A 16,692-nucleotide genomic window follows, 5' to 3' on the forward strand; every position below is an offset into this window, starting at 1 on the left:
TGATGCTTTGCGTTTATATATCCAAAATCAGTGCTTTTCTCTGAAGAGACTGCAGGCAGTTTCTCAGAAAAAGTTAAAAGATTAAATTCTCGCAAGTTCTTCTGCCAGAACCAGTGGTTCAGTGAGGGTGACACAGAAATGATAGCAGGGAGAGTATTAATAAAGTAATTAATTTTCTCCAAGTGTCTGATGTTGCCTGTGTGTTCAACGTTGAATATCATGAAGGTTTGTGGCCTTCTGGTGTGTTTTTTTAAAAAAGCTCTCCTCTTGGTGAGCAACTTGTTGAACATGACTGTTGTACACATATCTTTATAAAGCTGCTTTAAAGTGTGCCAACTATAGTAATGGGTTTAGATGACTGGTTAATTTTCAAACAACATTTTAAAATAAATTCTTTTTGTCTCACCCAACAGTTTTCTAATACAGCTTATTTAACTTAAAGGAACAGCACAACGACTTTCCCATGTATAGGTGATACAATTCCATAGTAATTAATACCACTTTAAGAACAGCCAGTATTAAGAAAAATAATCAAGTTCTTACGCTATTTGGTTTAGTCCCATATAGAAATACTATGTTGTTTGTTTGTTTTTCTTTTTATATATGTGCATAGTTAAGTCTTGAACACAGGTTGTTTATTTTTCAGATTTCCCTGGATGAAATGTCAACCAAGAAAGAACAAATAGCTGAAGCTCTGCAGACTACTCAGTCATTTTTAGCTAAGCACAGTGACAAGTATGCTGGGGTTTTTTATTTTTAAAATAATGGAAATGGAATCAGGACATACTGTTTGCTTAAAAAGGAATGATATCCTCATCTCACAATTCCATTTACATTTCATGTACAAATATGTCGGGTTTTTCCTCTAATTTTATAATTTTGTCTTCACATTTGGGGAAATTTGATCCAATTATGTTTATTTCAAGAATTTGGCTAGGTTTGTATACCTCTGGTCAGCTTAAGAAATATTAGATAGTAACTTTAATTTGAAGTCAAAATAATTAACAAATCAGCAAATTAGTACTTGAACTGTATGTCATGTTGTGTTTCATCTGTGTCTGAAATCAGACTAAGATTAAATTGCTGAGATTATCTCGTGACTTCTTGCTAGCGATGTTACCTGTCTTGACTGGTAATCAGCAGACAAAGACATATGCAAATATCAAATGCTTTAGTGATAATTCAACAGAAATTAGAGATTGATGTGGCTACTTTTCCTGGATGACTGCAAGCAGATTGTAGCTTTCTTAAACATCGTCATTATGTTATATTTTTTTAAACTAATTTTGCCAATTTTCCCCCGTGCCCCTTTTTTAAGTAAAGGTAAGCAAATCACTCCCTGCAGGTTACAAATTACTCAGAGACCTCTTCCTTCCTTTTTTGCTTTTTTTTTTTCTTAATAGAATGACGGATGAAGAGAGGAATGAAATGGAAAAGCAAGTCAAATCCCTTCAGGAGAGCTACAGCTTGTTATCCAGTGAAGCTTTGAAGCAGCTGCAGGAAGCACAGCATCTGGGTGATGAAAAGATGGAAGAAAAGGTAACAAGATTGAAACTTACATTTCAGTCTCTTTTGAGATTTACTGCATGGTTTTGGAGCTGCACATGATCAGTAAAAGAAGCTGCAATTAACAGTGTGTAAAGGAACTCAAGATTTAGCTGACTGAAGGTTTTGTATATTTGCTGTGGAATACTGTGTGTGACCTTACCTGTGCATATGGACGTTCTGCTCATCAGATTTTTTGTGCGAAGAGTCTTAATAATATGTGCCTTGCATGAAGAAAGATAAACAAATCATTCATCTCTTAACTCTTCTCTTAAAAGCCATTCTTTGACTGCTAGATAAGTCTGTGTTCTGCTGCAGAAATGACACCATAAAATAACATGTTAATCTCTCCCATATATCAGTCGGAAATGTCCTAGAAAAGATATACTTTCAGTGTTTCTTAAAATTTATCTGGATATTCAAGTGGGAGCACATAACGTGATTAGCTCTGAGACAGTACAAATACATTTGTTAACAGATCTTAAATACGGAATTCTCAAAAATTATGTTGCAAATGAGTGTTCTCATATACACATAGAGGAAGTGTCTGTGCAATTAGTTCCAATAATGTTGCCAAACTGATTTCATGCTTTCCATGCAAACTAAATGCAATATTTGATGCTAAGAGTATCTGATTCCATATTGTGGAGTATATATACAGAAGTGCTGTATGCTGTAAACATGAATAGCATGGTTGTTTTGAATCAAATACTGTTTCCGAATATTCTAACCTTTCACAGACATTTAGAGCATGAAAATTTGCCTTTCAGGTATACGTTCTATTTGCTCACTCTGCAATCATTTCTTCTATTGTCTTTCACTAACCCTATTTATGTATGCAAAGCATAGGTTTTCAATTCACAGATGCATGTTGATTTTAAATCTTTTATCACATCGTGTGCTGTTGAATGACTGACATAGATCACTTGCGCATTTGAGCTGCTAACATTCACAGCATTTCTCCAGGCCTGGTAAGTAAATGTTTTTATGCTTATCATGCATTCAAAATCAAAAGAAAATTTAAAATACACAGTCTGAAAATAGTAATAGCTTTTCTTTTATATTCCGTTTTAGGTGAATAAAGTCATTGCTGGTGTCCTTGACCAAACAACTGGAGAAGTCCTTTCAGTGTTTCAGTCTATTTTAAAAGGTTTTATTGACTATGACACTGGAATTAGATTGCTTGAGAATCAGCTGATCCTCTCTGGAATAATTTCTCCAGAATTAGGAGTATGTTATGATTTGGAAGAAGCTAAAGCTCATGCCTTGATTGATGAGCAGACTCTGTTGCAGTTGCAGGAATTAAGTAACGCAAAGAAGCTTATTTCAGAATCATCATCAGATCATCCAGTTGTATCAGCTTTAGAACGAGGTCTAATTTCAGAACCTTTGGCTATTAAAATTCTTGAGAATCAGCTTTCAAGTGGGCACTTGATTTTGCCATCTACTGGAGAAAACCTGACTTTGCAGAATGCTTTCCAGAGAAACCTGATTTCCCCAACATTATATACAAAGCTTCTGGAAAGACAAGAGACATGTAAAGATCTCATAGACCCCAACTGTGCTGAGAAGATTTCCCTTGAACGGTTGGTTCATAGAAGCATAATACAGGAAGAAACAGGGTTAAGACTCCTACCTGTGAAACCACAAGAAAAAGGTAGAATCACATTAAAATGTGGAAGGAAGATAACTATTTTGAGGGCAGCCCATGAAGGACTCATCGATCGGGAAACAATGTTCAGGCTGCTGGGTGCTCAGTTAACGTCTGGAGGTATAATTGACCCTGACTCAGGGAAGCAAATGACTGTGGAAGAGGCCATGAGAGAGGGGATGATAGATCAGGACACTGCTTGTGGGATCCTCACACATCAGGTTCAGACTGGTGGAATCCTTTGTCCAAAGTCAGGACAACGCTTGACTGTTGATGAAGCTGTGCAATGCAACTTAATATCATCTACCAGTGCACTGCTGGTATTAGAAGCACAGAGAGGCTTTGTAGGACTAATCTGGCCTCACACTGGTGAAATATTCCCCATATCAACTTCTTTGCACCAAGAGATGATAACAAATGAGCTGGCATTCAAAATACTAAATGATAGACAGAAAATAGCTGCACTTTACATTCCAGAAACTTGTGAAATAGTCAGTCTAGATAAGGCTGCACAATCAGGGATAATAGATATCAATACTCTGTCTGTTTTGACCAATGTGACTTTACCAGATAAAATGCCCAATGTAGAAGAATTAAAGACCCCTTTTAAAAATGCTGCAAAATGGTTATCGACGTTTGAATTCCTGCCATCTGTATTTCATGACTGTGAGGAGGAACATGAAGATTCTGGCACAGGAGACCCTGTATGTCATAATTTAGATCAAGCTAAGAAATTATTTGTATCCTATCTGATGGTAAATAGTTACATGGATGCAAACACTGGAGGAAGACTTTTGTTATATGATGGACAACTGCAAGAAGCCATCAATATGTTGCTGGAAGGTGATGGTGCTGCATACAATGCTGACATGTCAGAAATGGAGTCTAATAACAAATGCATAAGCCCAAAAGGAATTAACCTCAAATCAGCTGGCAGTGTGCACTTTAATAATGTCACAGGCAGTGTTCACGGTGATCTTTCAGGTGCTGAGAGTACTTCTGATAACAAGAAGTTAAATCAGCTTGAAGATTTTGAGAATTACATATCTTTACAGGGAGAAGATCTCCATCTGTGTAGACCAGATGTTTGCAATGCTTTTGGTACTGAGCTATCAGAACATACACAGGAGCTGTTGTTAACTAACCCTACGAAACTTAGAAATGTAGTAAGTAGCACTCAAAATTCCGTTAACAGAAATGCAGTCAGAGGTCTTCTGGAAGTTTCCGAGTGGACAGAACTATGTAAGCATAACAGTCAGAAGGCAAATACAGGAAACATTGAAGGGTATCTTCCAAGTGACTCAAATCCAAATCTTATTTCAGAAACAGAGGAAGAAGAGATTTATATGGCACGTAGTCTAGGTAATGAAAACAGGAATGATAAAAACTCACAGAATTCCTCGAGTATGAGTGATTTGTCAGATAATGAATTCTGGAGAGAGCTGGAAAGATGCACAACGTACAGGCCTCATGTATTGCAAGCTGACCATAGCAGAATGGGACTGGATAACATCAATAAAGATGATTTTCAGAGAAGTCTTGGTTCAGTCATGAGTGCAGGTATTGAATACAGACTTCCAGAAGAATTGATTAGTCAGTGTGGTGACACACTACAGTTTGAAGATAATGAATATAGTGAGCAACCTCTACAGGACTATGCTGATGTACATAACAGGCCATCCCTAGAGGACTATCTTTATGTACATGGCAGGCCATCGTTGGAGGATAGTACTGATTTGCAAAGTAAGCTTTGTCCAGAAGACAGTGGAGACATGTACTGCAGGCCTTCATTGGATGGCGATGCTGTTATACATGATGAACTACCTGTGGGGGACAGTAACAACACAGCACAAAGGCTAACAGCAGAAGAAAGCAATCTTACATTTGACCAGTTACTGCTGTGTGACAGTAGTTCTGACTCATCAGTAGAAGGGAGTGATGGCATCCCACAGTTTGAAAGTAATGGCTTGCAGCATGAATGTGATGAGGCAGCCTCTGAAGATGACAGCTGTCAGTTTGATGATGATGATGATGATGCCTATGTAACACCTCAGGCTGATGATGATGACAGTGATGTCTATGATACTCCACAAATTGATGATGATGATTCCTATGACGCTTCTCAAGGTAGTGATGGTTTTGATACCTTGCAGTTGGGGGTTGATGGTTCACGAGAACCAGAATTGTCTGAAACATCAGTTCCATTAGGTTTTCTAGAGGAGAGGGGTGGTCTAATAACCCTGAGAGAAGAGACCAGCTCTTTTCAAGAACTTGCAACTAATGCTGGGAAGAGCATCCATGTAAATGTGACAGGGCAACCTGAGAGCATAAATATGGCTTCTGCAAGTGCCAAAACTGTGGAAAGAATCCCTGAGGAGGAAAGGGAAAGAACAGGGAGCTTTGGAGAGAAGGAGCAAAAAATACCAGTTACTCTGGAGAGTGAAGGAAGAAAGGAGGGAGGCCTTAGTTCTTTACAGAAAGTGCGTGAAGCAGAAGTACGAGACAGAAATGAGGAAGATGAAATGAAAGTAGAAAGTGACTCCTATGAGGATGAATCTGAAGGTACACAGGAGGAGGATGATTATGAGGAAGATTATGGTAGTTATGATGACTCCGACACTGATTCTGACAGTGATGAAGAAGTGGATATTTTTTATTCGCATCGTCAATGTATAAACAAAGGTGACCATCTGTTAATTTCCTTAGGAGACATAGAAAACAGAGATGAAAATAATCAGGATATTGAAGACTGTTGCTATTCTTTAGGCTGCAAGACAGGATATACTTTGCAATTGCAGTCTAACCATGAAAACGGAAAACTATACTCGGGAGATTGTGAATCTGCATCAGATGGTTCTGTGGAAAGATGTGTTGATCTTGCATGTTCAAGTGAAGAAGGCAGGCAGCAGGAAACAAAAGATGAATATGAGACTTGTGTCAAAAGTAAACGCATGTCACAAGGTACTACTGAGCCTATTCAGTCTGAAAATACCTTTGAGACTAAATGGACATCCTGTAAGAGTGAAGAAAATAATGAAACACAGCTTAAGGTTCCAAGTTCTCAGCTTCTTGATGATACTGTGACACCTGATGTTAGTGCAACAGCCTTCCTAATTACAAAGCAAGCTACTGATGATGATGAAAGTACTCGGACAAATTTGCTTCTCTCAGAATGCTTCACTGATAGCACGAATAAAAACAATAGTAGCATGCCAATGCTATGTTCAAATCATGGGCAAAGACAGAGACAAGCAGTATTTGCAGAGCAGAAAGGATTAAACGATACGGCTGGTATGGAACAACTAAAGGAAAGTTCATCCCAAATGGACAATAAATTCCTTATGGATACACCTCATGTGACTGATGGTGATAATTCCATTAGTGACCAACTACATCCAGTCAACAGTGAGAAGCATGGTCAAATAGGAAGAGGTTTTGAAATTCTTACAGAAAGTACAGATAGAGTAACTATTATGGAGGAACGTGATATCATGGGGTTAAGTCTAAGCCCCATTCAGATGGAAAGTCTTGGGGAAATATTTGATGCATCAGTAATTAAAGCTGATAGAGAAACTGCTGTTTCAAGCAAAGAAAATGTTGATCAAACTTTGCTTGATATTGGAGGTGGTGCGAAGTCAGGTGAATTTAAGAGAGATTTTAACATTTCCACTTCTTTAAAACAATATAGAACAGTCATAAAAGAGGGTGGCCATTCAGAATTGGATAAAAATGAATCCTCTTGCTTTGAGGACAGGAAAAGGGAAAAGAGTATAACTAAAGAAAACAATTTTCTGCTAAATACAGAAGAAATGCATTCAAGTGAATTTAACACTTATTCTTTTCCCCCGACTGATACAGTGAAACAGAAGGAAATTAGTGTAACTACAGAAACAGGGAGAGTTACCTGTCAAAATACTGGCAATGTTCTTAAGGACTTTTCAGAAAACAAGTGCAGCAATAATAGTGAATTTTCCCTAATAAAAGCAGATGTGTTAGGAAGTATGGAGGATGCCGAAGAATCAGGGGATAGGAGTGAAGTGCTAACTTCTGGGAGTCATACCCATACCACTGATGTTTCTTCTGCAATTTTGAGCAGCATAGGGGCTGACTTGAATTATGGTGCCCAGAAAGAACATGAGACACTGAAAAACATAAAGGGAGAAAATTTCGTGGCCAGTGAGATTTCTTCCCTTGGAAATGGTTTCAAAAAACAAATGTCCATGGAGTCATTGCAAAAGGAAATGGGACCCTGCAAGGATTTTCAAGTAAATGAAGGTATTTCACAATCACCAGAAATGTCTGCTGCGCTAATGGAAGACTTAAAGAATATATTGGAAAGGAAATTGAAAATGGGACATGTTTACTGCAGGAAGGAGGGTGAACCCCTAAGTTACTTAGATACAAAAATGTTAATGCAAAATTTACTTAAAACGGTTAGAAGCACCCAGCTCGGGAGTGACACGTCTAGTGGGTCAAATCTCAAGCAAATAAGTAATGCTCTTAAAACTGCATTAATGGTTAGCACCCCATGTACAGAGCCAGAGGACGGTGATGCTCTTTCATTGCTGTGGCCTGACTGCAGAAGTCCTGATCTTCTTCGTGATATTCTGAAGCAAGAATCCTGCAAGCAAAAGGTCGCTGATCCAGATGAAAGGAAGAGTGAAACAGACATGAAAGCTCCTGTTCCAAACCCTACTACATCTGAACTTCTGGAGTTTTTTCAAATCTCACCTGGAGATGAAAGTACAAGCAAGTTAGAGGAGCTGCTAAGTGGTTTGCTTATGAGCTCACAGGTTGCTGGTATAGCCACAGAACGTGAGGGTAAAGGCAAAGTAGATGGGCTTTGTACTGTTTTTTCAACAGAACAATCAGAGTGTGGATCAGAAATAGCTAAGAAGAAGACATTGGCAGATGACGTGGCCATTGCTTGGAAAAGTGACCAGGAGCATGGGAAGACAGCCAGCCCATCCAAAGGCTTTACTGAGCCTGTTTTCAAAACCAAAGAAGCGGTCCTGGAAGATGCCCCCACTAGCGCGGTAAGTAACAACAGCTGGTATGTGTCCCATCTCCTGTATTAAAGGAATTGCATGAATCCTTCCAAGTGCTGGAGAAACTGGAAAAATGGTTGAAAAATTAAATGATAAATTTAAAATCAATTAAAACAAGGACTTTTATTGCTTATTTTCAAGCCTCTCAGTTTGGAAAACCTTTTCTTATTGTTAAAACTAATTTTCAGGTCAGTGGAGTACAGCAGTGTTTGAAGTTAACAGAGAAAATGCGAGGACATTTGGCAGTGCTTCAAGATATGAAAAGCCACCTAGATAACCAGCAGCCTGTTAGTAATAACCTGGAAATACTAAAAGATGAACTGGAACAACTAGAGGTAGGTAAAGTGTTCTTTATATTGTACTTCAGTGATGGCTGCTAGGAAAAGCCCTTAGATAAAAAAGGAGATATTTCAAATATAAAGTAATTCAGATTTAAATGTCTTTCTTGCTTAGTAACTTAATGCATTTTATATATATTCTCTTTGTAGTCATTTGAATCAGGACTGGCTACCTTTGCAATTATCCTAAAAAAGGACATGAAGTTGTCAGAAGAGTTTTTAAAGTTTTTTAACAAGGATATTCCTGAAGAGAATCTCAAAGAGCTAAAGATAAGCTGTGACTATTTGCAGGAAGCATTTTTGGTGGTCTGTGATATGTCTTCAAAACGAGCAAAACAAGTAGTCTGTGCTGTTGACTTGGAAATGGTATGTTTTTATTAGTGTACATTTGTACCTTGGTTTTCTTCAAGGTAATTTGGCTGAAAACAAGGAATTTGGTTTTGCTTTATTTTGTTTTATCTTAATATAAAAATACACTTACTGTTCTATTTAATATGATAGAAAATGTGACTAGACTACAGGAGCATAAATAAATATACAACTTCCCTTTCTAGTCTAAGCTTGCAGTATTACACCAGCAACTTTTAAGCAGACTGCAGAGATTTTCAGACTGGATCACAGAAAATGGTAAAATCATGAGTGACGTCACAGTGAATACTGGTGATATAGAAGAGGTGAAGAAAAGTTTACAGCTGTTTAAAGTACGTATTCTTTATGGCAGGTGTTAGTGCTTCTGACAAATGTTGTTGCTTGTTATGAATTATTAGCTAGGTTTTGTATACCTGCTCATTAACCTCTATCACTTAAACAGATGTCTAGAACTAATTATTTAAGACAACTACTTGATAATCTAGTAATGAAATCGTGTTGATTTGCTTTTTCTCTGAAAAAAAAAATTGATAGAGTTTGGCTTACTGAGAAAACTATTGGTTCTGCTTACATTTATTGCAATAAATCTGACCCTTTTGGGAAATCTAATTTATAATACAAATATTTCAGTGAGATTGGATCTCTATGCATAAGGTCCAGAATCTTTACTGAAGTTTAATTACCATCCAAATCAACTGTATGTGAGAACAGAAGATGGGGAAAGATAAAAAGCTTCTTCATTACACACTCCATGAAATGAGTAATGGAAAACAAATCAGATCAAAGTTTTAGTAACGTTCATACACCTTTGTATGTATGGATGATAAAAATGACGTTATTTTACTATGCTTTAATAGGATTCCAGTATGCATGGTAATGCCATAGGGGCTGCACGGTGTGTTAACTATGGGCAGAATTTGCCAAACTGCTGGAAATGGGGCTTCTTGCTGTGGAGCTGAGAACAGGAATGCTTTCAAGTAAATATTTTAACATTTCTGGGTCTTCAGACCTAGAGCCTAGAAATGTTAAACCTAATCTATTATAAATCTTCCAGAGTTGAAGGTCAGCCAGTTTTCAGAAATCCATGAGAGAGCAAAGAAATGAAGATGTTCAAGGTCATATTATTTATTACTTGGACATGGGCTGTCCCAGAGGCAAACCATGCACAAATTCAAATGCCATATCTGGATGTGTCAGAATGATTTTGGCAGAGAGTTTTGGTTTACTGTGGTTAAACTGTCTCCCAAAAGCATTTTGCAAGAGGGGCTAAGAAAAGAAGGTAGTGATGCTTGAGTTTTGTTGTACTGAATTTGTCCTTACTGCTAGTCATTTCCTTCTCTTCATTTACAGAACAGTGCTGCAGAGCTCAGCTGTAAGAAAATGCAACTGGAGTCCACTGCGTTTGACGTTCAGTTCTTCATTTCTGAACATGCTCAAGATCTTTCTCCTAATCAGAGCAAACAGCTGCTGAGGCTCTTAAATACCACCCAGAAATCTTTTCAGGAAGTACAGGAAGCAATAACATCTCAGGTGGAAAGTTTAGAGACTCAGTTAGAGGCAGCGCAGGAGCTGGGTGATCAGAAGGTTTGCCTTTCTGTGTAAACTTGTGCTGAGTGTTTCTGTCTATGGATGAGGAATTTTAATACCAGCATGCAGTATTGAGTGTATTCCTATATTCTTAGTTTTTGCTACAGATATGTTCGTAGTTCTGCAAAGATGCTATTGATCAAGTTTGATGAATTGGGATTTTTTTCTGTCTCTGGTACAGTCACAGAAGCAGCGTGTTAGGTTATGGACAGATGTGGTTTTGGGAATTAGGATCTGTACAGCCTGAGGTGACCAGGTCTGCCCTGTCTAGCAGTGAGAGGAATGTACTTGAGGTTTCTTGCAGGTGTTGTTTGTTTAGCAGCTGTATCAATAATTAGGTAAACCAGTGAACTCTCCTGGCTGCAGCTGCATTGATCAGTGAATTTACTGTTGCACTGCTGCTCATCACTTCTGTCCTGCTGAAGATTTCCTTTTACTTTAATTTGCCAGGTTATCTGCTTATGTGATCATTTTTCTAGGTCTTTATAGTCAAAGAACCAGATTTGATTTAAATCCTTGCTACCATGGCTTGTTTTCACTGAGACAGGTTAGAGAGACAAACAAATGAGTAAATCAGCTAAGGTAATTTGCAATTCTAGGCGTGGGCACTGGGAAAGCTATGAGTTAAGTTGGGACAGTTACCTCCAGCTGGCACGGCTGCAGTTGCGAAGCATAAGCAGCCTTTGTAGAGTTAAAGGAGGCTGATAAGATGCTGCAGTGTAGCTGCACCTCCTCTTCTCTCATAGAAGCACTATTAAGACTCAGAATCGTGTTTTAGCATTCTGAAGACTTCATATTATTTTGCGATCTAAGAACATTTGTTTCCACCATGCTTTGTGAAAGAAACATGAAATTAGGTAAAGGAAAGGCACAGATAACTTTTCTAGGACTTAGTAACGATAAGGAGCTTGCATGTTTTGTTCTTTTCTACTGCTTAAAAAGTCAGTGTTTTCTATTCAGGTAACATATTATGCATACCAACAAGAGCTAACTCACAATCATAACTAACCTCTGTTTTGATATCCTTTTTTCAGAATTAATAGTGTTTATCACAGGTTTCAAGCGGTTAAGAGACTGGATTTTCACTCCTGTCGTTTGGAGGTTTCATCTTTCACATATGTGCATGGCCAGACTTCTATTGGGCAATTCCATCAAACATGGTCTCTCTTACTTAACAACATATTCGAGGTTTATCCATAACTTCTGTATATTCATCTTGCTCCTTGTACCACTGCTATCATGTTTACAGCATACTTTTGAAATGATTGCTTTTAAATATTGATGTTCAAAGGTAATTCCTATTAGAGTGTCTGTTAGTTCCTGAAGTGAGGATGGTTTTGTTTTATTGTTCAATTGTCCTTGGCTCTAATATAGGATGTGGCTGAACGGCAGCAGGAGTGTAAAGAGAAACTGCAGGAAATCTGTGATTTGCTCACACAGACTGAAAATCGACTCATCGGACAGCAAGAGTCTCTTGTTATTGGAGACAGCAAGGCTGAGCTAGAACAATACCAGACCAAACAGGAGGTATGTGCAATTCTAGTCAGATAAGTTGAAGAAGACTGAGTGCAGAGGAGAGTGACTAGACTCTTTTGTTGACTAACAAGACTGATCATGTGAGAGGAGAGTAAAATAGATTTGTTTGACCTACAAAGAGTAAAGGCTTAGTGGTGTGCATTTAAACTGCTGCACATGAGTACACTCCAGTGTGTGCCAGTGGGAGAAAAGAAACTTTCAAACTAGGAGACACCGGAATAGGGAGTACATACGAGACACTTCAAGGAGCACTCTTGGAGCAGGCATGAAATTTCTTATGTATTGTTTGTTCCTGTTGGATGCGATAAAATCACACTTGTTCATTATGCTAAAATAATTTAACCAGATTTTTAACTGGTATCGGGGAGTGCTTATTCCTGTTCACAGTATTTTGAGGAATTTTGCTGCAAGGTTTTCTCTTGCCTCAGGCTTTCCATTGCCTCACTCTTGGTTTGAATTCTGTTTTTTTTCTAGTGTTGCTTGCAATCTCCTTGGTGTCCTTATGTAACAGAGCCCTTTCAGTTTGCTTGCTTTCCTATCGAGACTTTGCTTTTCAGCTGTATCCTGTCGTCTGTAAGCTTTTAGTCTGTCCTGACTGATACTAATTGAGTTTATGATAGTTAAAGGACTGAAGGACTTGATACTCCTCTCCTTCCCCCTTCTCCTAGTAGTAGTTTACTATTCTGTAGAGCTCCAAATCAGGTTTAGTAATCTATAAAGGCACTGTCAAGGATTGGAGATGGGCTGACCACTAACGAATGACAGATGCTCTCTATTAACCCCTCTTCCCTCCTGGAAGGGGGAGAGGGACTAAGAGAGGGACTTAGGGGCTGGAAAAGAAAACTAAAACAACTTTAATAAAATAGTAACAATGAAAAGAAAATATACAAACAAGAAAATAATGAAATTCATACAAAAACCCAACCCCCCTGACGACGATAGGCTAAATCACCACTGATGCTGTAGGGCAGGCACCGGGGAAGTCTGGACAGGCTGGACTCAGCGGTGGACAGGAGCTGGATTCAGGAACTAGATTCAGGAATGCACAGATCGGGATGGAAGACAAGAACAGAGGGCATCCTCATGGGACGCTGGGCTCTGAAGAGGGCTTAACCCTTGTCATCCCTCAGCTTTGTACTGAATATGATGTATATGGGATGGAATATTTGGTTGGTCAATTTTGTGTCACCTGTCTGGCTCGCTCCTCCCCACAGGTGCAACCTCTTTACCTACTTATGACCCTTTCACTTAAGGCACTTCAGTATGGGGCACAAGTGACCTTGGTTTCTATAGGAGCAAGTATAAGCAAGAGCCTTTCTGCACCTCATTCCTTGGTAGTAACTACACACATCAAGTGTGATCAGTGCTAGAAGCAGACACTGAAAAAGTATGCTGTTGGTTTCAGAAAGTGCAGGTACTTAGAAGAAACTTAACTGAAAAGTAAAAATCACTGAACAGTTCTAACTCAAACCAGGACAGGAAGAAATTTCCTTATTCATCTTGTCTTCAAGATGTATCTTGAAGATACATCATCTTCAAAGTAGCACATCTAGTTTGTTGAAGTTCTCCTTACTGTCAGTGGAAAGATACAGATACCCCTGGGGTACCTCTTAATACCACTTACCCATCTTAAGAATTTGTGGCCTAAATGGGGTACCCATGGGAGTGAAGAACTGATAGAGCGTATGCTTCATTTTTTTGTCCATCAGCTGTTTGTGATTGCCTAGCAGACTAGTTGTTGTTTGCTGACTGATTTGTTGTTGACAGTGTTGTAGAAGGGTGTCCCAGAAGGGGAATGGGGGCTTAAAAAAGGTCGTTCATAGATCAAGTCAGAGCTGTCGTCCTCTGAGTGAGCTGTTCGAAAGGGAGCACAGAGATCATTGTCAGAGAAGGAGAATCTTGTCTTTATACAGCATCCCCAGGAAAATCTTCCTAACATACTTGTTTAAGTCTTAAAATGAGCTGCAGTTTTAGCTGCCAAACTGTATTCTATAATTGCTGCAAAATATGTAATCTAGAATGAGAATTAAATGTTTTTGTCTTGCAGCTTCAAGAGTGTTACACTGCATATAGAGAAAAAAACCTTCATTATTTCCGTAACTGGGTGAACGTGTTCTACAGCATAATTATTGTTACATTTAAAGCTCCCATCAGATAACTGGAAGGCAGTGGTTTGGTTTTTTTATCTGGCTCTATCATAGGACTAGGCAAACTGCTTTGGATAAACTAAAACTAAACATCTGTCCTCTATAAAATTTAATGGACTTAAACATTCTTTGGAGATTGAAATATTATGATTGATTACTGTTAAAGAAAGATGTTCTTAACAGCACTTCTGGCCTGAGTGAAACCAAGAAATATTGGAAAACTTCCACCTGAGAGAGCTAACTACATGTTTCTGACTTTTATTTAGCTGCCTTACTTTCCACAGCTTTCTGTTAGAATAGTAATGGAATGAAATTTGTCAGGAGATTCAGCTTCCTTACTGCAATGTAGCAGGTTTACTTTATCTCTTGATGTCTGAAAAATAACATATATTTTCTTCTGTGTACATGGAAATACAATATTTGAGCTGCTAAACAAAGAAAAAAAAAAAAAAGCAGCCTCAGTCGGAACAGGAGTGTAAGCCAACAGGCTTGCGATTTTTTTAAAAAAACCCAACAGACAGATTGAGCTGCAGCGACATTGTCAGATGTTGAATTGATTTTATTTTTCCCATAATCCTATCTGCAATTTAGTAATGTATCATGTGCTCTCCCCAGTTAGAAAGGACCAGTGTGGTGCTTACCCGTAAAACAGAGATAATGCCAATAAAGTCAGTTGGAAAGACCTGGTGAGTAATTTACTTACTGCTATTTGCTTTCTTTTTTTCTCAAAAGGAGATACAAAAAGACATGAGAATGAGTGCCCAGACACTGGCAGAGATTGTGAAAAATACTGAAACCTTCTTGAAAGAGAATGGAGAAAAGTTGTCACAAGGAGACAAGACTGTTCTTGAACAGAAACTGAATGAAGCTAAGACAAAGTGTTTGCTCCTTAGCCAGAAGGCAGAAGAGTCCAAAAAAGAACTGGATAAAGCTATGACAACAGCAATTAAGCAGGAAACAGAAAAGGTTTTTAGGCGACCATTTCATACCTTTATTTAAATTTTACATGTCTTACGGGATTAGTCTTGCAATTTATTATTGATATACTGCGGAGAGATTAAAATCGTATTTCATTTGAGTGAATAACAAACTGGTCTTTTATTTTCTTTATAAAATGAACAGCAACATATATGTCGTATCAAAAATCTTGTTTAATGTTAACGTATTTTAAATGATCTGTTTTGCATATGATAATTTGTAGTGCCTAAAGATTTCTAAATTCAAACTGTGGAATTTCAATATAGGTTGCAGCCATAGAACAGCTGGAAGAAAGTAAAAATACAATAGAAAATCTCTTGGATTGGTTATCGAATGTGGATAAAGAAGCAGAGCATGGTTGGAAATTTAAGCAGGCGATAGAACAGAATGGAACACACTTTGAAGAGGGAGATGTGAAGTCTTTGGAAGGAGAGGAGGATGATGTCAATGGTAATCTACTGGAAATTCAGCAAGACATTGTAACTCAGGTGGATGGACTTGTAAAAAGCACAGACGATAATCTGAACCTGCAGTATCAGAAAGTCAAGGTACTGTTATTGGGTTTATTCAGCATTTATGTGCTAAGTGTGTCAGTCCTCATTCAAGATTGAGTGATTTCAATCTAATACTTTCTGTCATAGACTTTGGAACAGGCACTAGCAAGTTAGTGATGTACAGTGATAGGAATTCCAGTAGTTAGCATGTGTTGCGAATTTGTCACTTTTTTCACTGTTATTATGGTTGTTTCCTGCAAAATAAGAAAAAGGACATATCCTACAAGGTAAATGGTGAGAATCCTGGTGGTGAGTCTATTCTTAATTTTTATAGTGAGAAATCAATGCACGTAAATAAAATACAAAGAGCGGCAATGTAAATTCATACCCTTTATGTGACTTCTTAAAAAGTCTTTGTAATAGGCAAATGATTGAAACCCCTGCAGTTCCCTGTGACCACTGATAACTAGTAGCTGCAAATAATAGTTTGCAGAAATGACAATCTTCATTCCCTATAGCTTTAACACATGAGAAAAGCACTATTTGAAGGCTTCAGAAGGATAAGTTACATAAAACCACAGCACAGCATTTTAAAAATAGATTTTCCAGGTAAGAAAATTGGAAGCATTTAAAATAAGAGCTCAGTTTGATGGCTTTTCTTGACTTACAGTTGAGCAACCAAGAACTTTTAGGAGTTGTTTGATAGACATGTTGATGAAAATGATTATGCTGATAGCTGATACTGTTTTGTATTTCCTTTCTTATTTAAAAAAAAAAAAAAAAAACCAAACATAAGAAAATAAGATCATTCGATTTTGTGTACATAATGTTTTTACTTCCACTTACTTTGACAGTTCTTTTCTGCACCTAATGCCTACAAGATACTTGCCCACTGTACTCATGGAAGAAAAGCTTATCAGTCTATTTTACATAGCTATTCTACATGGGAGTGGAAGACATTCAAGAATTTTGAAATAATATATTTGAAATATGTTTTTT

General features: G+C 37.9%; 1 protein-coding gene across 8 annotated transcripts in view; it reads left to right on the top strand.

The window, feature by feature from the left end:
• Nucleotides 1-16,692, top strand: part of DST (dystonin) — a 313,666-nt gene that overhangs the window by 194,188 nt on the left and 102,786 nt on the right. For 6 of the 8 annotated variants that reach the window (XM_086461508.1, XM_086461507.1, XM_086461510.1 and 3 more), the window contains 5 exons: nt 647-735; nt 1,404-1,539; nt 11,913-12,065; nt 14,954-15,187; nt 15,466-15,747. In XM_086461508.1, coding sequence (XP_086317634.1) covers nt 647-735; nt 1,404-1,539; nt 11,913-12,065; nt 14,954-15,187; nt 15,466-15,747 — 894 coding nt within the window. Of the gene's footprint in view, nt 1-646; nt 736-1,403; nt 1,540-2,619; nt 8,233-8,432; nt 8,580-8,732; nt 8,949-9,136; nt 9,284-10,301; nt 10,536-11,912; nt 12,066-14,953; nt 15,188-15,465; nt 15,748-16,692 lie in introns of all 8 variants that reach the window. The other 2 variants (XM_086461506.1, XM_086461505.1) reach the window with 2 other exon arrangements.

This window comes from Leptosomus discolor, chromosome 2, assembly GCF_034619465.1.
Source record: "Leptosomus discolor isolate bLepDis1 chromosome 2, bLepDis1.hap2, whole genome shotgun sequence".
NCBI classification, from domain to species: Eukaryota; Metazoa; Chordata; class Aves; order Leptosomiformes; family Leptosomidae; genus Leptosomus; species Leptosomus discolor.